We start from the raw sequence: 25,796 nt of genomic DNA, 5'->3' as shown, positions 1-25,796 counted from the left end.
TTCCTTTACTCCCACTTCTTATGCCAATTAGTCTTACACAAGAGCATTGATGCATTTAAATTCACAAACGAGGCTCTAATTTAGATCCCATGCAAAGCCAGCCCTGTAGGAATAAATAAACTATGTACATGAAGTCAACTTCCTATCCTTAGTACAAACAGTATTAAAAAGTTAGATAATGTTAGGGGTGCCTGGGTGGCTCAGTCGGTTAAGTGTCTGACTTGGGCTCAGGTCAAAATCTCGTGGTTCGTGAGTTCGGGTCTCATGTCAGGTTCTGTGCTGACAGCTCAGAGCCTGGCCCCTGTTTCAGATTCTATGTCTCCCTCTTCCTCTGCCTCTCCTTTGCTCGTGCTCTCTCTCCCTCTCTCTCACTGTCTCAAAAATAACATTAAACATTTTTTTTTCTTTAAGTTAGATAATGTTAGAAAATACATGGTAAAGGGCTCTTGAAAAATTAGTTCTTTCTGTTCTTTCTCCCTCCTCCACTCCTAAGAAGAAGTGTTTTGGCTTCCTTTTGGCCAATGGTGATCAATTAGAAGCCTCAGTATGAGATATCAGGGCAGAGACATATGCTGGGTCATATTGTTCTGACTCTCAATTCAACATCAGTTCTTTCAGCTGCTATTACTTTGTCCATTTCAGGAAACTTCTATGGAACTCCCAAACCTCCAGCAGAACCCAGCCCTTTCCAGCCAGATCCAGTTGATCAGGTCCTCTTTGATAATGAGTTTGACACAGAATCCCAAAGAAAGCGAACCACATCTGTCAGCAAGATGGAGAGAATGGACAGCTCTCTTCCTGAAGAGGAAGAAGATGAGGACAAGGAAGCTATTAATGGCAGCGGAAATGCGGGTTTGTAAATAGATGAGTCACTTCTAACTGATCTTCTGTATTGACTATAACGTGACACTGAATTAGAAGTAGTAAAATCTATCGCAAAGTCTGTATAGTAAAATCTATCGCAAAGTCTGCAATTCTAATTTTTTTCTAAAAGGTTGTACATGGAACACAGTGTATCTCTGGCAGCCATCTCATAGGCTGAAATGAGTTGTACCAAGTGGAAGTTTGGATAAGTCAATAATAAGCTGTCATTACTAATAACGTGATATGCCATTACCCTGCGACTCGAAATATTTGAGGCTCCAAGATATGGGAATCGGGTTGGCGTGAGTCCTACTCGACAGGATATGAACAAAATGTAGTTTTAAGACCCAGCCTTCAACTAAAAATGCAGGGGGTCAGAAACATGCCAGTAAAAATTACCTGAAATATTTGTTAGCAATATGTTGAATTTAAATTCTTAATCACCCAAAGAAAATTTCCAAACCTGACTCTCTTATTTCTCATTAAATGCAAAACCAACAGAAATTTAGTGGTGGAGAATCTTTTGAGCACCCCTAACTAATGTGGTTGCTTAGGAGATTCTTACCCTGCTAATTGAGAGTAGAAGTGGGAAGCCACAGAATTACAGCAGAACTAATTTTAGTGCTATTTATTATAATATTTTTATTCACAACACTAGAATATGAACTTCATAAGGGCTGGAAGTTTTGCATGCATCATTGTTGTATCCCTTGCACCATAAACCGTGCCTGGCACAAAGTAGGAACTAAAAAAGTATTTTATTGATACCCAGTAAATGAATGAATTTGATCACATCCCCAAATTTGCAGAACCCATTACCATATTATTTTCCCAAAGCCTCTGATGTTTTTCCTCATCATCTACTAAAATTTGCTGCATACATTGTATTGACTGTCTTAATATATTCATTTGTGTCCTCCAGAGTGTGAGTTCTGTTTTATTGTCCTAACATCTCACATAGTTATGCCACATAATCTGTTTGACATTAATGACCCCAGTATATTTGGGTGTAGAGACTGAAAACAGGTCTAAAAAGATTTAGGTGAATTCATGTCTAATTCTTTAGCGGATGTTAAGGGAACTCCTCATACTCTAAGGGGAGCTTTGCTCTCCCACAAAATTAAGTCTGTTAACATTTTTAAATGTTTGAGACTGGGATTAGAGACCATGAACCTGTCCCAATATAGGAACTTCTGTGTTCTTAATTTGAGGGGGAGAAATGTTCTGTTTTTACTCCTTTACGTTTATTTATTTTTTGAGAGACACAGAGAGACAGAGCACAAGTTGGGGAGGGGCGGAGAGAGAAGGAGACACAGAGGGGTGGAGAGAGAAGGAGACAGAATCCGAAGCAGGCTCCAGGCTCCGAGCTGTCAGCACAGAGCCCGATACAGGGCTCGAACTCACGAGATTGTGACCTGAGCCGAAGTGGAACACTTAACTGACTGAGCCACCCAGGCGCCCCCTGTTTTTACTTCTAATGAAGAGCCTTTTGGTGACCACTGCAGTTCCTCTAGAGAGAAGGCTGTCTGTAACCTCCATCGTTTTATGCTTGTCATGGAAGCCAGTTGTTAAACCAGATGTTACTAACTTTTTGATGGTCATGTTTGGGGCGCTTGGGTGGCTCGGTCAGTTAAGTGTCTGACTTCGGCTCAGGTTATGATCTCATGGTCTGTGGGTTCGAGCCCTGCAGCAGGCTCTGTGCTGACAGCTCAGTCTGGAGCCTGCTTCAGATTCTGTGTCTCCCTCTCTCCGACCCTCCCCGCTCATGCTCTCTCTCTCCTTCAAAAATAAATAGACATTAGAAAAAAATTTTTTTTTAATAGTAAATAAAGGGAGTATATCCAAGAGTGGGAGGCAGTTTGTATACTACCATTTGCATGTGGATACCATAGGACACTTCCCCTGGATTATACACTTCTTTGTAAGAGAAATATTCAGAATATTTTAATGAAAAAACAATAAAAGTCATGACGAAAAAGCCTTGGTCTTTTCTGAATTAATACTAACCGTAGTTGTTCACTTAGTGAAAGTTGCGGAAATGTGCATTTGTGTGTTGCGATTGGGAACTAGAACTCCTGCCTTAAAAAATTGACACTTTGAGGGGAGGTAAGTAGGGAGAGAATAGGTAAAGACTTATTTGTGTATACCAATATGTACATTATTTTGTTTAACTTATTTTAAAGTTTATTTATTTACTTAGCACAAATGGGGAAGGGGCATAGAGAGAGGGAGAGGGAGAGAATCCCAAGCAGGCGCTGCAGTGTCAATGCAGAACGGGACATGGGGCTCGATCTTGTGAACCGTGTGAGATCCTGACCTGATCTGAAATCGAGTCAGACGTTCAACCGACTGAGCCACCTCGGCGCCCCCCCCCCCCAACAATGTTGTATATTATTTTATATATTGCTGAAGAATTAATGTAAGAATGCTGATATACCCATGTAGGATGACATATGTTATGTAATAATGCTAACATTTTTTTTCTAAGGTGTTTACTATATGAACAGTATTTTCAAGTCATTGGCTATTAAGCAAACTGCTTTACAGTCATTTTGAACCATAATCAGAAAAGTATTAGAGCTTTTCTGCAAAATACTTCTATCCCAGGAATGTAACTCTCTTTCAGATTGATTTCCACATTGAATGAGTTTTAATTTCTGTCACTTTTTTTTTTTTGCCTGGAGAATGAATCCTGTGTTTTATTAAAACTATGCATTCAACAAATATTTATTAAGCACCTGCTAGGCTAAGTGCTAGGCATTTTTCTAACAGCTAGAAATAAAATACCGAACAAAACAGACAAAAGCCCCTGTCTTTATGACCTTTGCCTTCTAGTGGGAAGAGACAGAATTATCCAACATAGATGAATAGCATATATTAGAGAGTGCTAAAGAGAAAAAGCAGAGGGGGAAAAGGATAAAAGATAGTGGTGACCAAAGTTTGTGGTTTTAAATAGAGCGGCAGAAAAGATCTCACTGAGAAGAGGACTTTGAAAGAAGTGGGGGTGTAAGCTCAAAATACCTGGGAGAAAAACATCCCAGCCAGAGGGAATTCTTAATACAAATGCCCTGAGGTGGGAGTATACCTGGAATATTCCGACAAAGGCAAGAAGACCAATATAGTTGGATACAGTGTGGACAATGCATTATATGTGTTGGATGAGAGTAATGGAAGGGAATAAAATAATAAGCAGTGAAGTCAGTCAGATAATGATTGGGGGATGTGGAAACGGGTATTACATAGGATCTTATAGGTCGTTGGAAGAATTTGGCTTTTTTAAAAAAATAATTTGCTTTTTATTTTGAGATGAGAAACCACTTAGGGATTTGAGTAGAAGCAGAACTGGATAAAACAGATTTTAATAAACTCATTCTTGCTTCACATTGAAAATAGGCAGTAGGATGATGCGTCTGGGTGGCTCAGTTGCTTAAGTGTCTGACTTTTGATTTTGGCCCAGGTCATGATCTCACGGTTGTGAGAGCAAGCCCTGCGTCAGACTCCACACTGAGCAGGGAGCCTGCTTGGGATTCACTCTCTCCCACTCCCTCTGCCCCTCCCCTGCTCTCACCCTCTAAAGAAATGAAATAAAATAGAATTAAATTAAATTAAAGAAAACAGGCAGTAGGAGGGCATGGGCATGAACAGCGATGCTAGTTAAGAGGTTGTAATTTAAGTGAGAAATATTGGTTTGGACCTGATTAAAGCATGACAGGTAGGAAGTGGTCTGAGCCACTTACAAATGAGTAACATTTGCCGACAGACTGGATATGAGGCCCAAGAGAACAAAGATCATTTCATGGGTTTTAGATGGAATATCTGGAAGAATGGAGCTGCATTTATTGAGATGAGGTAGATTTAAAGAGGAGTCAGTTTGGGTTGGCAAAGGGTGTTAGGGGCTCACACTGGGGTATTTGAGCTTGAGATGCTCACTAGACAGCCAGATGGAAATGTCATGTTTGAAGTTGGATTTAAAGGTCTATGGCTGGTCTGAAGATGCATATGTGGACATCATCAGCATACGGCGTGTAGAGCTGTCATTGCAGAGTAATGACACTGAATGAGATCCACAAGAGAGTAAGTATATAGAAAGAGAAGAGAAAAGGTCCAAAGACTGAACCCTGAGAAGGCCTCTAATACGTGGAGCTCGGGGAGACTGAGAAAAGCCAGTGAGCTAGAAAGCACACCAGGAGGGTAGAGTGTCCTGGAAGCCAGGGAAAGAGAATGATAAACTCTCAGATGCCACTGATAGCTCACGTAAGATGGTCACTGAGAATTGATCATTGGATTTAGCTGTGTGCAGGAAACAAAGTCATCCAAATGAGATTAGGGATAAGGGAGAAGTAATGGTAGATTTAAGGAGAAGGAAGGTATGAAATGGTTATCTGGGAGAGTGGCAGAGCGAATGGACTAAAATTTCCTGTGATTATCGTACATCGTTAAATGCCCTCTTGAGCTTAGTGGTCATAAATCAAAAGTGAACTAGTTAGTGTTGCCTGTATTCAGCTACATGTGCTGCTGTAGAGCAGGGGGAAAGATGTAAGCAGAGTTATTATTGTTCAGCTGGGCACGTATGATGAAGTAAGGTTGAGGCAAAGGAATCAGTAGTAGTGTTTGTTTGCAAGGGAGTGATTATCATGCTTGATCATGGAATTTCAGTTACATGAGTAGGGCAATGAAGATACGACGAGGGACAGTGAAAGGTAGTAGGTAGTATTAATGGATTGTAGAACTCGTTTGGATAAAGGACAGTTGGAGTAGAAGTACTATATGTAATGATACCTAAAGGCTCTTCTAAGATTCTTGATTCCAAGGCATTGCCTGCAGTTTGGAGTTGTTATCTCATAAGTCTAAAAATGAGGTTTAAGTGCATGAATTGTGAATTCCCTAGACAGTAACCAAATTTTATTCTTACTTACGTTATGGACTCCGGGACACTAAAAGGACTTTAATATTACCAACAGAATTACATTTGGCAATAGGAAGTCTGTTGAGTGTAATTAAAAAAAAAAAAAAAAAAAAACTAGTATCATTTTAAAGACCTGTGTTAAATGTGTACGAGACAGATTGGTATAGCAGTTAAGAGTGTGAACCACTTAGATTTGAAACCCAACTTTTTGTTTTTGTTTTTGCAGTTTGTCAAATACTCTTCTTTTTTTTTTTTTTTTCAATATATGAAATTTATTGTCAAATTGGTTTCCATGCAACACCCAGTGCTCATCCCAACAGGTGCCCTCCTGAATACCCATCACCCACCCTCCCCTCCCTCCCACCCCCCATCAACCCTCAGTTTGTTCTCAGTTTTTAAGAGTCGCTTATGCTTTGGCTCTCTCCCACTCTAACCTCTTTTTTTTTTTTTTTCTTCCCCTCCCCCACGGTTTCTGTTAAGTTTCTCAGGATCCACCTAAGAGTGAAAACATATGGTATCTGTCTTTCTCTGTATGGCTTATTTCACTTAGCATAACACTCTCCAGTTCCATCCACATTGCTACAAGAGGCCATATTTCATTCTTTCTCATTACCACGTAGTACTCCATTGTGTATATAAACCACAATTTCTTTCTCCATTCATCAGTTGATGGACATTTAGGCTCTTTCCATAATTTGGCTATTGTTGAGAGTGCTGCTATAAACATTGGGGTACAAGTGCCCCTATGCATCAGCACTCCTGTATCCCTTGGGTAAATTCCTAGCAGTGCTATTGCTGTGAAACCCAACTTTGCTATCATTAGCTGCTTGACCTTGACTAAAACCTCACTGTGCCTTAGTGTCCTCATCTATAATCTGTAAAACAGAATAGGAGGGATAAATAGTATAATAAATATAATTAATATTATATTGATAAATTATTAGAATTAGTAAATAATAAACAGGGTTGCTGTGAAGATTATGAGTTAAACTAGAGCCTGGAATTTTAAAAGGACAGTGTAAGAGCCACTGCAGCTGCTGTCACTGGTAGTACTGTGACAGATATGTATTCACTATGTACTGAATTGATTCCAGTGTTATTTTTTGCTTCTTTCCCAGACGACATCAGAGATGCTATCCTGGGTTAATGTCACTTAGCAAATGAAAAAAATTTAGTATGTTTGTCACTTCAAAATTTTTACAGCCAAACGTGGACATATTATACAAGGAAATTTGCAGTGAATGTCTGGCATTTTGTTAGAAGTGCAGAGAGCTGTCTGAAGAGAATGTAACTACCGACTTTGCACACTGTTCTGTTTTGAATGGCAGAAAACAGAGAGAGGCATTCTGAGTCCTCTGATTGGATGAAGACTGTCCCGAGTTATAACCAAACAAATAGCTCCATGGACTTCAGAAATTATATGATGAGAGATGAGAACCTGGAACCACTGCCCAAAAACTGGGAAATGGCCTACACCGACACGGGGATGATCTACTTCATTGAGTAAGCAAATGTCTGTATCTCTTCTAACACGCCCGTCACTGTGAGGCTTGTCTTAACATTTTTAAATTCTCATTTCACAAGGCTTCCATTTCTTTTATATTTCTTTAAAAAGATTGGGGCACCTGGGTGGTTCAGCCAGTTGAGCATCTGACTTCAGCTCAGATCATGATCTCCCGGTTTGTGAGTTCAGGCCCCCTACTGGGCTCTGTGCTGACAGCTTGGAGCCTGGAGCCCGCTTCAGACTCTGTGTCTCCTTCTCTGTCTGCCCCTCCCAACTTCTGCTCTGTCTCTCTCAAAAATAAATAAACATTAAAAATATATATATTTTTTCATACAAGTAACAGTTGATCCTAAATCTGATGATTTCCCTGGATGATATTTCATTTTTATTTGACTTGGATAAAGGAATAGTGTATTTGACTTCTGGTTTTTTAAAAACAAGAGGATTAAAAACAGGTTTGTCATGAATAATGAAAAATGTAGGAATGAAGAGTATTTTGCCTGGCTGTTTTTTTAAACTTTTGGTAGATTGGCTAACTTAACTTAATGAGCATTTCAAGAATTACCATCATCTGGAGGGAGGACATATTTATTATCTGAGCTTAATATTTTCAGTTCTAGATGTATTCAAGCAGTGTAGTTGAATAATATAGGAGGGAACCATCACTGATCCTCAGACTAATTGGTACAATATAAATTGATAAAACCTAATTTATGAGAAAGCACTATTAATATAAATATATTTATAGAGATATAGAACCACATGTATTTGATAAACCTAAAATTTTATATGGTTTAGACCAGAGAATAATATAATAAATTATTTTTATATCATCAGTATGAATAAATGATTTTTTGGAAGTTTCATTGTGAAGCATTTTTATGTTCTAACACAGATGTCATTCTCATCTTTAAAATAATTTGCCCAGAGGTAGAATATGAATGCAGTGAAGTTATAGAGTATAACAGTTAAATAACAGTTAAAATATTGAGGGCTGGACACTGCAGTCAAGAAACATATACTTAAAAATGAATTAGGAGTGGGAGACTTGAATCTGTTTCTTCATTTGGTCCCAAATTCCACATCCTTCCCATAGAGTGAGCATCTTGCTTTACCAAGGGGATTTTAGTATTTAAAACATGTAGATTTTGTGTGTATTGTATTGTTTTTACCATATATGGTACATTATTACTTACATTATACACTTACATAAACGTTAATGACAAGGATTATGCAGAATAGAAAAAATCCGGTATATTCTTCTCTGTGGATAATTTAAGGGGTTTTTCAAGGGTAATTTAAACTTTGGACTTTCATTATGATTTTAGAAATAAATCCCCAAGTAAGTTGTAGAGTCATTAGAAGAGGCTAGAGTATCTTTAGAAGCAACGTATGAGACCTTGAATCTGACAGTCCTTTATCCTGCAAACGGGGATAAAGTAGTAGATTACAGAGAGGGGAGAGAATTTATAAAAGAAATGCCTTTATGGTTGAATATTATTAAAATACATTAAAGACCTAAATATAAGACCTGAAACCGTAAAACTCCTAGAAGACACAGGGGCAAGGTTTCATGGCATTGACTTTGGCAAGGACCTCTTGGATATGACACAAAAACTGCAGACAACAAAAGCAGAAGTAGACGAATGGGACTTCGTCAAACTTAAAAACTATGCAACAAAGGGAAGCAATCAACGAGTGAAAAAGCAACCTGCAGGATACGAGAAAATATTTGCAAATCACATATCTGATAAAGGGTTCATAACTGCAAGATAGCCAAATATTTGCTGCTACCCAAAGCTCTTTTGTTTGCTATAGCTAATGTATTTGATCTTACTGCTGCTATTAAATCATGCATCTGTAAGAAAAGAATATTAATCTAGGTCTGTAGCTTTTAGCTGTCATGTTTTAGGGATAGCTCCTACAGGCATTTCTTCACCTTGGGAAATACTGGGTAAAGTCCTAGGAGATTGCCTACATTTGCTAACTTAGCAATAAACATTTGGGGTCCCTGGAACCAAAGTGTTAAGCTTTTCTCAAGTAACAGTTGTGAATTTGGTCTAGCAAGATACATGCATGATTTTTTTTTTCCTAACAATCTACATGTTGCTAAGCCTCTTTGGAGTCCTGATCCTTTTCATGTTACTAAAATCTATTTAACTGACTTGAGTGTGGAGAAATTATCTCTTTGACAGAATGGGTAACACAATCTTTCTAGAAACAACCCCAGTTTCTCTGATTCGATTATCCATTATTCAGCACACCCAAGTGTTTCTACCACAGTCTACCAGCTGGTATCATACCTGGCAATGTGTAAGAAGGGGTTGCACACAGCCCTGGTTAGCTCAGGAGTTAGGAAAGGCATAGAAGATATGATTAATTCCCTGAAACCGTTGGCTTAATTTCCTGAGTAATTAACATACAGATTAGGGAGTTTGTCTCATTATAAAGACATCAAGGAATGATATTCTCATACTACTTTGATAATAACTTCAATTTACATTTTGTTGTCTTCCCGTATAATTTCCTCCAGTTATTTCTTTCTTTAATATCCACCTATTTCAGATGTTTAAACTATAACACTGTTTGTCTACACAGCAGTGCGATGGTTTGGGTTTAGAATTAGTATCTGCTGAATGGTGGCATTGCTCTTGGAAAGCATCTGTGGCCTGCTTTCTAAAAAGGAATGTGTGTGAGGGATAGATGGGGGGAGTCTTTTGGTTCCTGCTTTCTTTTCTCTATTCAGCGTATGTCCATACCGATGAAAACTTTGTTTTGTAGAGTAGAGTTTAACTAACTATACCCATCATTTTTACTTGCATGTTGCAGAAAGACGCTTAGAAACTTTTAATTTTGCTAAACTCTTATTTTAAAGAGCCCTTTTGAGGGCAACGAATCTGTCTGTTCATCACTATCTTCCCAGCTCTCAGCACAATGCCCACACATCACAGGTACTCAAGAAATACAGTGTTTTTTTGAAGGGAGGGAGGGAGGAATTCAGCCAGCACCAAACAAGGGTTTTAGTGCAGCTTTTTCGACTGGATAATGCACAGTATGGGGCTATGTCCCCACCCTTTGAAACATTTCTGACTGCTTAAATAAGCATCTGTTAGCCTGTACTTGGAATTTCACCCCTTCCCTACAGTCGTCTTTCTCAAATTAGTACCACTGGCATTACCTTCCCTTTATGGCAATTTCAAAGTAGCAGACTGAGAAAGTAGGATTATCGAATCCGAGGTGTACAAACAGAGCCTGGCAGAGATAAACGTGCAAACATCATACCTTTTAGTCACTTTTGATCTTTGCTTTTGAAATACTTTTCTCCCTCTTTATTTTGCTGTTTCTAACTGAAATCTTTATTCTGCAGCCACAATACCAAGACAACCACCTGGTTGGATCCTCGTCTTTGTAAGAAAGCCAAAGCCCCTGAAGACTGTGAAGATGGAGGTAGAGATTCAGAAATCTTTTATACTGTACTTATCCTCTTAATCCCGCGTTGTTCTTCTTGCTTAGTGACTTTTCCAAAACCCTAAAAACCATAATGTGCAGAAGCACATAACCAATGGGTGGATATTGTACTCAGCTGACCCTGATAATTATGTCATTGCATCTAATTTTATGAGAGACTTTATTTCTCTCTTTTTGAGGATTATACAGTGAAATCTTTTTTGAAAGTCTTAATAAAAATACATTGCCCTTTGTTTTACATTTGTTTTAAAGACAAATTTTAAAATTTCTAAACAAGTATTTTCATAAGTTAGGTACATTCTCCACCACAGGGTAGCTTCATCATGGCTGTTGAACCTTCAAAAATATATTTAATTTAGTATCACTAGGACAGATACGCTATTATTTATGGCTACTCTTTCATTCAGTTTTTTAATTTTTTTTTTTAATGTTTATTTTTTTGACAGAGAGCATGAGCAGGGGAGGGGCAGAGAGAGGGAGACACAGAATCAGAAGCAGGCTCCAGTCTCCAAGCTGTCAGCACAGGGCCTGATGTGGGGCTCGAACTTAGGAAACCTGAGCTGAAGTCAGATGCTTAACCGACTGAGCCACCCACGTACCTCGGCTAATCTTTCATTTAGACTGTCAGTAGCAACTCAATGAAAGTCTCTAACGTACCCCAACCTGCCACTCCTGCCCACACACAATTTTTACTGCTTAGTAGAAAAATTTCTCTAAGAATTCTTAGATAATAATGCTTGCCTGTCTTATGTGTATCACACAGTGTCTAATAGTCTAGTCTTATACATAGATATAGAATTTACCCCAACCAAAATTGTTTGCTGTCCCTTCTTGAATATAGAGTGAGGATGAATAAAATTTGCATTCATTTTGTATCACTGCATCAGAAATTATTTACCTTGGTTAAAAAAATAAAGGGCTCTGGGGTGCCTGGGTGGCTCAGTCAGTTAAGCATCTGACTTGGGCTCAGGTCATGATCTCATGGCTCATGGGTTCGAGCCCCGTGTTAGGCTCTGTGCTGACAGCTCAGAGCCTGGAACCTGTTTCAGATTCTGTGTCTCTCTCTTCTCTCTGCCCCTCCCCTGCTCATGCTCTATCTCTCTCTCCTTCATAAATAAATAAATATTAAAAAAAAGATGAATGGCTAAGAATGAGGTTCAGATAGTCTTCCTATAGATTGAACTCCAATCTATTAAAAAAAAAAGTTACACATTTCATTCAGCATGATTGCAATATTAAAAGTTTTTCTAGGAACAACCAATTGGAAAATGGAATTATTTTAAAATTGTTTGCAATGATATAAAGAAAAATTACCTTGGAGCAAATCTACTAAAGATGTACAGACCTACTGAAAGACGCACGAGATAAACTGAAAACTACAAAACATCCCTGCAAGAACTTAATGAAGACTTAAATAATTAAGGAGATACACTGTGTTCATAGATTGAATGACATAGTATTGTTAATGATGTTCGTTTTCCCTAAATTGGTATCTTGATTCCATACAATCCCAATAAAAATCCTGTAAGTCTGTCTTAAAGAAATTGACAGGCCAGTTCTAAAATACATATAAAAATACAAGGCCCCAGTTAGCCAAATAGTCTTAAAAAGGGCAGAGGTAAGGGACGTAGGCTACCAGATTTGAAGAGTTAGTGTAAAGCTCAATAATCAAGGCTGTGTGGTATTGACGTAGGATAGACAAGCAGACCATTGGAACAGAGCAGAGCATCCAAAAATAGATGCACAATATGTGATCACTTAAACTGCATCCCAGGTGCCAATCAATTCAATATAAGAGGAGGATCTTTATCAAGTGGTGCTGGGAAAACTGTATATTCATGAGGAAAAATGAACTTCAACTATACCTGACTCCATACACAAAAATTACTTTCAGATGAATGAAAGACCCAATCATAAAAGCTAGAACCATGAAGCTTTTAGAGGAAAATTTAGGAGAATATTTTCATAACTTTGGGATTAGCAAAGATTTCTTATGCAGACCACAAAAAACATGAGCCATAAAAGAAGAACTTGAGGGACACATGGGTGGCTCAGTCAGTTAAATGTCCAGCTCTTGATCTCAACTCTGGTTTTGATCGTAGTGTCATGAGTTCAGGCCCTGTGTTGGGCTTCATGCTGGGTATGGTGCCTACTTAAAAAAAGAAAAAAAGTAAAACTTGATAAATAGGACTTAATAAAAATTTTAAATTTTTATTCATCAAAAGACACCATTAAGAAAATGAATAGTCAAAGCCCCAGGTTTTGCAATATGTATCTGACAAAGGAATTGTATCCTGAATCTATAAAGAACAGTTAAAACTCATTAATAAGACAAAAACCTAAAATTTAAAATGAGCAAAATACTAATTTTTTTTAATTATTTAAAAAAATTTTTTTTTGATAGAGCACAAATGGGGGAGGGGCAGAGAGAGAGGAGATACAGAATCCAAAGCAGGCTCCAGGGTCTGAGCTGTCAGAGCCCGACATGGGGCTCAAACCCACGAACCACGAAATCATGGACCTCAGCCGAAGTCCAAATGCTTAACCAACTGAGCCACCCAGGAACCCTTAAAATGAGCAAAATGTTTAAATAGGCATTTCACCAAAGAAGATACACAAATGTCCAATAACCACTAGGAAATATACTTAACATCATTAGTCATTAGGGAGATGCAAATTAAAACCACAGTGATATACCACTTTATCCACTAGAATGACTATAATCAGAAAAAAACAGATAATAACAAACGGTGGTGAGGATGAGAAGAAATGGTAACCCTTATAAGGTGCTGGGCAGATGTAAAATGGTACAACTGCTTTGGAAAGCAGTTTGGCAGTTTCTTAAAATATTGAATATAAATTTACCATATCTCCTCACAATTCCACTTCTAGGTACCTACCCAAAAGGAATGAAAACATATGCCCACAAAGACTTGCCTGTAAATATTCAGAGAAGCATTATTCATAAAAGCCCAAAAGAGGAAACAATTCACATGTCCATCAGCCAATGAATGGATAGATAAAATCTGGTGTAATCATGTAATAGAATACTATTCGGCAATAAAAAGGAATGAAATCATATACATACTACAACATGAGCAAACCTCAAAATGTTATTCTGGGTGACAGAAACTAGATACAAAAGACCAACTACTGCATGATTCCATTTATATGAAATGTCTGGAATAAGCAAAGCTATAGAGGCAGAAAGATTACTGGTGGTTGCCCAGCAGTGAGGATGGGAATAGAGATTAAGGGATTAAGAGATTAAGAGTATGAGGGATCTTTTTTTTCCCTCTTTGTAAATGTTTATTTTGAGAGAGAGTGTGAGCGGGGGAGGGGCAGAGGAAGAGAGAAAGAATCCCAAGCAGCCTCCACACTGTCAACACAGAGCCTGACACGGGGCTCAATCTCATGAACCGTGAGATGGTGACCTGAGCCAAAATAAAGAGTCAGATACTTAACCTACTGAGCCACCCAGGCACCCCCAGCATGAGGGATCTTACTGGGGTGATGGAAATCTTCTTAAACTGAATTATGGTGATGGTTTCACAACTCAGTTAATTATTAAAACTCATTGAATTGAATATTCAAAACAGATTAATTTTATAATATGCGAACTGTACCTCAATAAGGTTTTTTTAAAATGGCCAAAGAACTTGGACACTTGACCAAAGAAGACAAGAGAATAGACAATAAGGACATGAAAAGGTGCTTATCATCGCTACAGTGAGAGGCCATTCACACCCTGGAAGGGCTAGAGCCCAATACACTGAAGGGTACCAAAGATTGGTGAGATTGTAGAGCACCTGGAACTTTCACTAGTTGGTAGGGATGTAAAATTATGTGAACACTTTGGAGAACTTTTGGCAGTTGCCCATAGGGCATTGTCTCAAGAGAAATGAAAAACATATGTTCCCAAAAAGACTTCACCTGAATGATCACGACAGCCTTATTCATAATAACACAGACCTGGAAACATCCCAAATATCCATCAACAGAAGAATGGTTAAAGAATTTTTGGTATATTCATGCAGTGAAATACTACTCATCAATAAAAAGAAAAAACTGTTGATAACACTCAACAACATGGATCAATCTCAGAAACGTTGAATAGAATAAGCCAGAACAAAAGAACGGGTACTCAATTATCCATTAATTAAAGTCTGAGAACAGGCAGACTCATCTTTGCTGCAAGAAGTTGGAAAATGAGGTGGGGAACCGGGAAGTGGGTGAATTGAAATAATTCTCTGGAGTAATGAATATATTCTCCACCTTGTTTGGGGCAGTAGTTAGGAAGGCATATGGCAGTTGCCAAAACTCTTCTATAATTGAGCATTTAAGATCTCTGTATTTTGTTGTATATAAATTATTTGTTTTATTTATTTTTGTAATGTTTGAGAGAGAGAGCTCGAGACAGCGGGTGCAAGCGCATGAGCTGGGGAGGGACAGAGAGAGGGAGAGAGAGAGAATCCCAAGCAGGCTCTGTCAGCACAGAGCCTGGCATGGGGCTCAATCTCACAAACTGCGAGATCATGACATGAGCTGAAGTCGGACGCTCAACCAACTGAGCCAACCCAGGCGCCCCTAAATCATTTCTTATGACGTACCTCCCTTGTCTAAAGGCTTTCATCAGTAAGTTCCATATGGTGAAATCATCTCCTGTAAAGGTAAACTAGAATATATAATCCCAGAGAATTTTACCTTTGAAAGCTCGTAAATGCGGTATTTAGTCTTCTTGGGCATGTCTCTATTGCTCGTCTCCGTTTCCTTTTCCTGCCCACTGATTGTTGCAGCGCAGTTGTATGCCTTTTTCTCTTTTCCCTTGTACAATGTATTTCTTTTCATAGACTTAACCATTAATTTACTATAGCTGGCTGGCCCCCTTATTGACTCTCTAGTATTGTCCTGTTTTGACTTCTGTTTCTGTATTTCCTACTGCATTTGAGACTTTTTTTAAAAATTGCTTAAGTAGCACTTCTAATAAACAGATTTAAAAATTTTTTTTAATGTTTATTTTTGAGATGGAGACAGAGCGCGAGTGGGGGAGGGGCAGAGAGAGAGGGAGACACAGAATCTGAAACAGGCTCCAGGCTCTGAGCTGTCATCACAAAGCCCAATGCAGGGCTCAAACCCACGAACCGTGAGATCATGACCTGGGCCAAAGTCGGACGCTTAACCAACTGAGCCACCCAGGCACCCCTCTAATACACATATTTAAAACTTAACTGAACATCTTTCTCCTAAAGTCACCCCATCCCTCTTTCTGTCACAGGCACCGTGCTCATAATCATCTGGGCCAGAGGTTCAGAGTTCTATTTGCTCCTTCCTCACCTCTTGCTGTATTCCCTATATTGTTTCCAATCCCTGCTCCTCTTTCTTTGTTCAATACTTTGCCAATACATTATTATGAAAATTTTCCACTGTATAGAAAAACGGCAAGAATTTTACAGTAATTTACCCACCACTGAGATATTACCATGAACATTTTGCTCTGTTGGTTTTTTTACATAGCTGTCTATCCGTATGCTTTTTCTATGTTTTCTTTTATTTTATACCTTCCTCCATCCTTCCAGTCACCACAAACTTGGATTACTCTTGGTCGTTTTCTCCAGTTATATCTCCCCCTCCAATATATCGTTAACGCGAGTGCTCTCCAAAATGGTGGTGCTCAGATTGTCTATTGGTCTACAAGAGGACAATGTTAGAGCTTTTTTTTCATTATGCGCCTACTGGGGGGAAAAATAAGTTTCTCTACTATTTTATACACAGACTGGCAATGCATTCTTTCTCATTCTGTCTGTAGATTATTACATACAGTACCCAGAGTGTCTTGAGGGAAAAATGGACATAGCAGAAGTTGTCAGGGCACTGTGAAGTTTTACACGTTACTTGTGCCCAGTTAAGTGGATACGTAAGCTAGGTTATATAGTTTTTAATTCATAAAAATTGAAATGTGACTTAAGGATTTCGCATAGATACTGCCTGTTGAAGATAATACCAATATGCAAGCCCAAGTGACCAGTAAGTAAACAGAGCTGATACTTCATATACTTCATATGTGAGCTTTTTTAAGCCACATTGAGATAAAATCACAATGATTATTTATTTAGTCTTCATCTCCTTTTTAAATTTGTTTTTCATATGCTTTATTATGTACATATCTTTTAAAGATTTTTTTTTAATATTTATTTATTTTTGAGAGAGAAAGAGACAGAGTGCAAGCAGGGGAGGGGCAGAGAGAGAAGGAGACACAGAATCTGAAGCAGGCTCCAGGTTCTGAGCTGTCAGCACAGAGCCCGATGCGGGGTTTCGAACCCATGAACTGTGAGATCATGACCTGTGCTGAAGTTGGACGCTTAACCAACTGAGCCACCCAGGCGCCCCTTTATTATGTACATATTAGAGCAGTACATATATATTTATGAATAAACACATCTTGGAAGTACATTCGACATGTTTGGCTGATAAGGCTACATGATCAAAAACCTTTGGCTGCATGGGCTACGAATTCTTCTAAAATACAACTGCCTTATACCTGTCCCTTCCTCAGAAACCTATAATGGCTCTTACAGTCACAGAATAACATCTAAACTCTTTGGGGAAAATATTGAAGATTTTTTTACAGTTGAACCATATTCTACATTTCTTTTTTCAAAGTATTTTCGTTTTTTCCAAAGTAATTTTATGTCATAAATATGACATAATTGTTGTCTTTGCCTTTGCCACATGTCCATCTCTTTGGTCAGGAACAAGCCTTGCTCCCTGTGTTCACCTGGCTCATATCTACTGATCCTTCCAAGCTCAGTTCTAAAGTATAATTTCGTCGTAGCCTCCTCTTGTCATTCTCTGCGGGTCAGAACTAGGTGTTCTCTTCTCTGTGCTCAACAGTACCATATGCACCTTTCCATTGTAGCACGTATTCCATTGCACTATAACTAGATACATACATTCTATAAGAGCAGTGATTTTGTCTTCATTTGTATATCCCTTCGGTAGGGACTTACATGTTTGGAAGGAGGAGAGGAGGAAAGGAAGGAAAGAAGTTACTCTGTCTTCCAGATTATTTTGGTCTCCTCGAAAATATTTTTTAATCTCTATGAAGTTCTGGGTGCAAGACATAAATAGGAAGTCTGTCTTCATTCACCAGGTTGGAGTCAATGCCGAAATAAGACCCAGGAATCAGATGGGTTAAAATGCTAGCTGATGAGTGAACCTGACTTTAGCTCTGCATCTGTATGGGCTTACTGGTGTTTTACCCCTGCAGGTGGCAGCCCTCAGCCCTCAATCTCTGTCTTCTGTACAGCTGGGGCCTCTTCCCCTAGGGCAGGCATGGCAAATCGGACCAGACTGCACCCTCTGCAGGCAGGCTGACATGCGAAACAGCCAGGGAACTCAAGTCCTGAGCCAAGCATACTGAATCCATTCTCTGAAACTCACCAGTCAGATAAGACAGTCTTTCTTCCTTGGAGAAGAAAGTTAAGGGGCTCAGAGACACTGGAAACGTTTCTCCCTTTCTTTCCCCCTTCTATGGAAATTTGAAAAATTGAATGAGTCTCGCCCCCTGATGCTCTTTACGTTAAGACCGACAATATGTCTTGGTCAGCCCAGGAACTAATAACTCCACTTATTCCTTTTTAATTATTCCTTTTAATTATTCCAGAATAATTAATGATAATAATAGTGTCCCCTTTTACTCTCAAAAGTGCACAATACATTATATGGTCCTCCTAATTATATCTTTCTTAAGATCAACCACAGTTGCATTTAGTATAGTAGGAATGTTCGAAACTTTTTTTTTTTTTTTTAAGAGAGGGAGAATGCACATGTGAGCAGGGAAGGGGCAGAGAGAGAGAATATCTCAAGCAGGTTTTATGCTCAGCACAGAGCCTGATGCGGGGCTTGATCTCACAACTGTGAGACCTTGATCTGGGCTGAAATCAAGAGTTGGATACTTAACCAACTGAGCTACCCAGGCGCCCCTCAAAACTTTTTGATGGAAGGTACTTTCCATCCCCACAACTAGATATGCCTTCCTAACATCACCTGTACTTACCTGCGGGAATCCCACAGTTTGGAACCCTGAGCCTGTTTGTTTGATGCTCAGCCAACCATTAGCACTTCCACTGTGCATCCCCCCGAATGGGGGAAACAGCCCCACAATACAGTATTTCCAGCTACACTATATCTGACTTACATTGGTACTCTCCATCGTGCCTTGCAGAGCAAATGCTCAATGAGGGGAAATAGTAATAATGATATCTTAAATGTAAATTTTTGCAGTTTAAGATGTTTATTGTTTGCATTCGGCTAAATGTTTAAGGTCTTCTAGAAAAACCTTAGTTTCTAAAACTTGCCCTTTTCCTTCCTAGTTTTCTGACCTTCAGAATGCAACCATGTATTTAGGCTCTAACAGTTTAATTGCTGTACTTATCTATCTTCATTCAACTAAAATAATTAGTTGTTTAAGTTAAAAAGTTATCTTAAAAATACAACATCAGGAATCTGCTTTATACTCAATTCACCCCTTTCCTCTTAGGATGAAAGAGAGATTAAATTTTTACCAAAAGCTATAAAAAGTATTGAATGTTGATGTTATTTTGGAGCTTCAAGAAAGATAAAAGAGAATTATCAGCTCCACAATGAGAAAACAGTTGCAATTCGTGTATTTAAATAAGAAAAATCTTACTGCGGGAACAGGAGAGAAAGATAAATTCATGGGCCTTAGGACCAACCAGCTGCTTGATATGCCAGAAATGGTTTTTCCTTTTGAATCAGCTTTTGGGGAGAATGCTTTGGCTTCTAATCCAGAAAAATATGGTTAGGTCTTTCCTCTCTCAAAAGTAAATGAACTCATTTTCTCTTGACCCTCCCTCCTTCCAGTTCTCAACTATCCTTTTTACAACAACAGAAAGTTATCTCTTCTTAAGGACTCCACCTTCTGTCTTCCTCTTTAGTACTACAATATGCTGACTTCTTCCCCCTGCCTTTTCAGTGGAAGTGCTTGTCTTAAGGTCACCAGTAACTTCTGACTGCCAAATTTGAACATCTCTTTTCAGCCTCTTTTGAACAACAGCTTTTCAGAGCATTTATTAGTATTGACCATGCTCTGCTCCCCTGTCTTTTTTGATATCCTTCCCCCTGACCATTGTTACTTTCTCCATCTGCTCCTTAAAAGGCTAATACTCCTGATGTTCTGTTCTCTACCTTTTTCTTCTCACAATATATCCAGGTAATCTTGTCCACTGTCGTGGCTTTTAAATGCAATATCTCCCAAATCCTTCTCTTCTGTGTTTCTCTTTTGAGGACCAGGTCCCTGTTTCCCTGAGATGGTGAGATATTTCTGCCAGGATGTTCCATAGGCCCCTCAAATGTGTTCCCTCCCAAATTGAGCTGAATCTTCTGTGTACCCTCCCTTCCTGCCCTCAATAGTGACGTCACGTCCATGACCCCAAACCAGTTACCATCCTTAACTATTTCCTCACCATATCTTCTTCATTTTTGTTCTATCAATTCTGACTTTTAAACACCCGCCATCCTGAAAAAAAGCATAGACAACAGCAGAGAATCTATTGCTACAGAGATCAAGGGACTAAGAAATAGTCATGAGGAGCTAAAAAATGCTATAAGTGAGGTGCAAAATAAAATGGAGGCGGCCATAGCACAGATTGAAGAAGCAGAGGAGAGAATAGGTGAATTAGAAGATAAAATTATGGAAAAAGAGGAAGCTGAGAAAAAGAGAGATAAAAAAATCCAGGAGTATGAGGGGAGAATTAGAGAATTAAGTGATTCAATCAAATGGAACAATATCTGTATCATAGGAATTCCAGAAGAAGAAGAGAGAAAAAGGGGCTGAAGGTATACTTGAACAAATCATAGCTGAGAACTTCCCTGATCTGGGGAAACAAAAAGGCATTGAAATCCAAGAGGCACAGAGAATTCCCTTCAGACATAACTTGAATCGATCTTCTGCACGACATATCATAGTGAAGCTGGCAAAATACAAGGATAAAGAGAAAATTTTGAAAGCAGCTAGGGATAAACAGTCCCTAACTTACAAAGGTAGACACATAAGAGTAGTAGCAGACCTATCTAATGAAACTTGGCAAGCCAGAAAGGAATGGCAGGAAACCTTCAATGTGATGAACAGAAAGAATATGCAGCCGAGAATCTTTCATCCAGCAAGTCTGTCATTCAGAATAGGAGAGATAAAAGTTTTCCCAAGCAAACAAAAACTGAAGGAATTCATCACCACTAAACCAGCCCTACAAGAGATCCTAAGGGGGATTCTGTGAGTGAAATGTTGTAAGGACCACAAAGTACCAGAGACATCACCACAAGCATGAAACCTACAGACATCACAATGATTCTAAACCCATATCTTTCAGTAATAACACTGGATGTAAATGGACTAAATGCTCCAATCAAAAGACATAGGGTATCAGAATGGATAAAAAACCAAGACCCATCTATTTGCTGTCTACAAGAGACTCATTTTACACCTGAGGACACCTTCAGATTGAAAGTGAGGGGATGGAGAACTATTTATCATGCTCCTGGAAGTCAAAAGAAAGCTGGAGTAGCCATACTTATATCAGACAAACTAGACTTTAAATTAAAGGCTGTAACAAGAGATGAAGAAGGGCATTATATAATAATTACAGGGTCTATCCATCAGGAAGAGCTAACAATTAAACATGTCTATGTGCCGAATACAGGAGCCCCCAAATATATAAAATGATCACAAACATAGGCAACCTTATTGATAAGAATGTGGTAATTGCAGGGGGCTCTAATACCCCACTTACAACAATGGATAGATCATCTAGACACAGGATCAATAAAGAAACAAAGGCCCTGAATGATACATTGGATCAGATGGACTTGACGGATATATTTAGAACTCTGCATCCCAAAGCAACAGAATATACTTTCTTCTCGGGTGCACATGGAACATTCTCCAAGATAGATCACATACTGGGTCACAAAACAGCCCTTCATAAGTATACAAGAATTGAGATTGTACCATGCACACTTTCAGACCACAATACTATGAAGCTTGCAATCAACCACAGGAAAAAGTCTGGAAAACCTCCAAAAGCATGGAGGTTAAAGAACACCCTACTAAAGAATGACTGGGTCAACCAGGCAATTAGAGAAGAAATTTAAAAATATATGGAAACAAATGAAAATGAAAATACAACAACCCAAATGTTTTGGGATGTAGCGAAGGCAGTCCTGAGAGGAAAATACATTGCAGTCCAGGCCTATCTCAAGAAACAAGAAAAATCCCAAATACAAAATCTAACAGCACACCTAAAGGAACTAGAAGCAGAACAGCAAAGACACCCTAAACCCAGCAGAAGAAGAGAAATCATAAAGATCAGAGCAGAAATGAACAATATAGAATCTAAAAAACTGTAGAGCAGATCAATGAAACCAAGAGTTGGTTTTTTGAAAAAATAAACAAACTTGATAAACCTCTAGCCAGGCTTCTCAAAAAGAAAAGGAAGATGACCCAAATAGATAAAATCATGAATGAAAATGGAATTATTACAACCAATCCCTCAGAGATACAAGCAGTTATCAGGGAATACTATGAAAAATTATATGCCAACACACTGGACAACCTGGAAGAAATGGACAAATTCGTAAGCACCCACCCACTACCAAAACTCAAACAGGAAGAAATAGAAAACTTGAACAGACCCATGACCAGCGAAAAAATTGAATCAGTTATCCAAACACTCCCAACAAATAAGAGTCCAGGACCAGATAGCTTCCCTGAGGAATTCTACCAGACATTTAAAGCAGAGATAATACCTATCCTTCTCAAGCTGTTCAAAAATAGAAAGGGAAGGAAAACTTCCAGACTCATTCTATGAAGCTAGCATTACTTTGATTCCCAAAGCAGACAGAGACCCAGCAAAAAAAAAAAAAAAAGAGAACTACAGGCCAGTATCCCTGATGAATATGGATGCAAAAAATCTCAACAAGATACTAGCAAATCGAATTCAACAGCATATAAAAAGAATTATTCACCATGATCAAGTGGGATTCATTCCTGGACTGCAGGGCTGGTTCAGCATTCGCAAATCAATCATTGTGATACATCACATTAATAAAAGAAAAGATAAGAACCATATGATCCTGTCAATTGATGCAGAAAAAGCATTTGACAAAATTCAGCATCCTTTCTTAATAAAAACCCTCGAGAAAGTCAGGATAGAAAGAACATACTTAAACATCGTAAAAGCCATTTACAAAAAGCCCACAGCTAATGTCATCCTCATTGGGGAAAAACTGAGAGCTTCCCCCTGAGATCAGGTACATGACAGGGATGTTGCTTAACATAGTGTTGGAAGTTCTAGCATCAGCAATCAGACAACAAAAGGAAATCAAAGGCAAAGGAAATCTTGGCAAAGATGAAGTCAAGCTTTCACTTTTTGCAGATGACATGATATTATACATGGAAAACCCAATAGACTCCACCAAAAGTCTGCTAGAACTGATACATGAATTCAGCAAAGTCACAGGATACAAAATTAATATACAGAAACCAGTTGCATTCTTCTACACTAATAATGAAGCAACACAAAGACAAAGAAAGTGATCCATTCACAATTGCACCAAGAAGCATAAAATACCTAGGAATAAACCTAACCAAAGATGTAAAAGATCTGTATGCTGAAAACTATAGAAAGCTTATGAAGGAAGTTGAAGAATACAAAGAAATGGAAAAACATTCTGTGCTCATGGATTGGAATAATAAATATTGTTAAAATGTCGATACTACACAAAAGAATCTACACATTCAGTGCAATCCCAATCAAAATCGCACCAGCATTCTTCTCGAAGCTAGAACAAGCTATCCTAAAATTTGTATGGAACCACAAAAGACCCTGAATAGCCAAAGTAATTTTGAAGAAGACCAAAGCGGGAGCATCACAATCCCAGACTTTAGCCTTTACTACAAAGCTGTAATCATCAAGACAGCATGGTATTGGCACAAAAACAGACACATAGACCAATGGAATAGAATAGAGACTCCAGAAATGGACCCACAAAAGTGTGGCCAACTCATCTTTGACAAAGCAGGAAAGAATATCCAATGGAAAAAAGACAGTCTCTTTAACAAATGGTGCTGGGAGAACTGGACAGCAACATGCAGAAGGTTGAAACTAGACCACTTTCTCACACCATTCACAAAAATAAACTCAAAATGGTTAAAGGACCTGAATGTGAGACAGGAAACCATCAAAACCCTAAAGGAGAAAGCAGGAAAAAACCTCTCTGACCTCAGCCGCAGCAATTTCTTACTCGGCACATCTCCAAAGGCAAGGGAATTAAAAGCAAAAATGAACTATTGAGACCTCATGAAGATAAAAAGCTTCTGCACAGCAAAGGAAACAATCAACAAAACTAAAAGGCAACTAATGGAATAGGAAAAGATATTTGCAAATGACATATCAGACAAAGGGCTAGTATCCAAAATCTATAAAGAACTCACCAAACTCCACACCCAAAAACAATCCAGTGAAGAAATGGGCAAAAGACATGAATAGACACTTCTCTAAAGAAGACATCCAGATGGCCAACAGGCACATGAAAAGATGCTCATTGTCACTCCTCATCAGGGAAATACAAATCAAAACCACACTCAGATATCACCTCACGCCAGTCAGAGTGGCTAAAATGAACAAATCAGGAGACTATAGATGCTGGAGAGGATGTGGAGAAATTGGAGCCCTCTTGCACTGTTGGTGGGAATGGGAACTGTTGCTGCCACTCTGGAAAACAGTGTGGAGGTTCCTCAAAAACTTAAAAATAGACCTACCCTATGACCCAGCAATAGCAGTGCTAGGAATTTACCCAAGGGATACAGGAGTGCTGATGCATAGGGGCACTTGAACCCCAATGTTTATAGCAGCACTTTCAACAATAGCCAAATTATGGCAAGAGCCTAAATGTCCATCAACTGATGAATGGATAAAGAAATTGCAGTTTATATATACAATGGAATACTACTTGGCAATGAGAAAGAATGAAATATGGCCTTTTGTAGCAACGTGGATGGAACTAGAGAGTGTTATTCTAAGTGAAATATGTCATACAGAGAAAGACAGATACCATATGTTTTCACTCTTAGGTGGATCCTGAGAAACTTAAGAGATAGACATGGGGGAGGGAAAGAGGAAAAGAAAAGTTAGAGAGGGAGGGAGGCAAACCATAAGAGACTCTTAAAAACGGAGAATAAACTGAGGGTTGCAGGGGGGGTGAGAGGTAGGGGAAAGTGGGTGATGGGCATTGAGGAGGGCACCTGTTGGGATGAGCACTGGGTGTTGTATGGAAACCAATTTGACAATAAATTTCATATTAAAAAAAAAAATAAATAAACACCTGCCATCTCTTGAATGTCCATTGGTGCTGGGGAATGTACTAGGCAGTTTTTACATATGATTTCTCCCCTAAATGCCTCTAAATGGAAATTAATACCTTTCTCCTATTCCCACAGCTACTCTCATGGTAGGTATTCAATAAATATTTGTTAATGTATCGGTCTCATGCCAGAAGAGCCAATAACCTGGACATCAATCATCTTGGCCGCTTCCTGTCTTTTCCTCCTTCAATCTCATATTAGTCTCTGAATCCTGTTGCTTTGCCTTCTATTAAACATTCTCTCTCTCCATTCCTTCTACCACTGCCTTAGTTCCAGCCTTCATGACTCCTTATCTAGGCTATTAACCATTTTCTAATTTGTCTGTCTTTATTCTCCACTCCATCGATTCCATCCTCTGTTACTGCGGCCCCATAATGTTTCTCAAATATGAATTTAATTTTGTTCCATTGTTATCTAAATAAAGATCAGAATCCTTAACATGGCCCTCAAGAAATGTGGTTTGATGCTTGCTTATAGGATAAACACCTTGCACACAGCCTTCACTCCAGTCCTGTCAAATTATTTGTAATTACTGAAAATGCCACCCATTCTTAACCCCTCAGTGCTCTTTGATCTGTTGGAATGACCCCATTCTCCCCATTTCCAAATCATCC

General features: G+C 38.7%; 1 protein-coding gene across 2 annotated transcripts in view; it reads left to right on the top strand.

The window, feature by feature from the left end:
- The window catches only part of MAGI3 (membrane associated guanylate kinase, WW and PDZ domain containing 3), a 246,412-nt gene that overhangs the window by 167,609 nt on the left and 53,007 nt on the right, over window positions 1-25,796 (top strand). For both annotated transcript variants that reach the window (XM_060622702.3, XM_060622704.3), the window contains exons 4-6: window positions 643-852; window positions 7,099-7,273; window positions 10,642-10,721. In XM_060622702.3, the coding sequence (XP_060478685.3) occupies window positions 643-852; window positions 7,099-7,273; window positions 10,642-10,721 (465 nt within the window). The remainder of the gene's footprint in view (window positions 1-642; window positions 853-7,098; window positions 7,274-10,641; window positions 10,722-25,796) is intronic.

The sequence above is a fragment of the Panthera onca genome, chromosome C1, assembly GCF_046562875.1.
Source record: "Panthera onca isolate mPanOnc1 chromosome C1, mPanOnc1 haplotype 2, whole genome shotgun sequence".
Taxonomy (NCBI): Eukaryota; Metazoa; Chordata; class Mammalia; order Carnivora; family Felidae; genus Panthera; species Panthera onca.
This window is presented reverse-complemented; position numbering and strand designations above follow the sequence as displayed.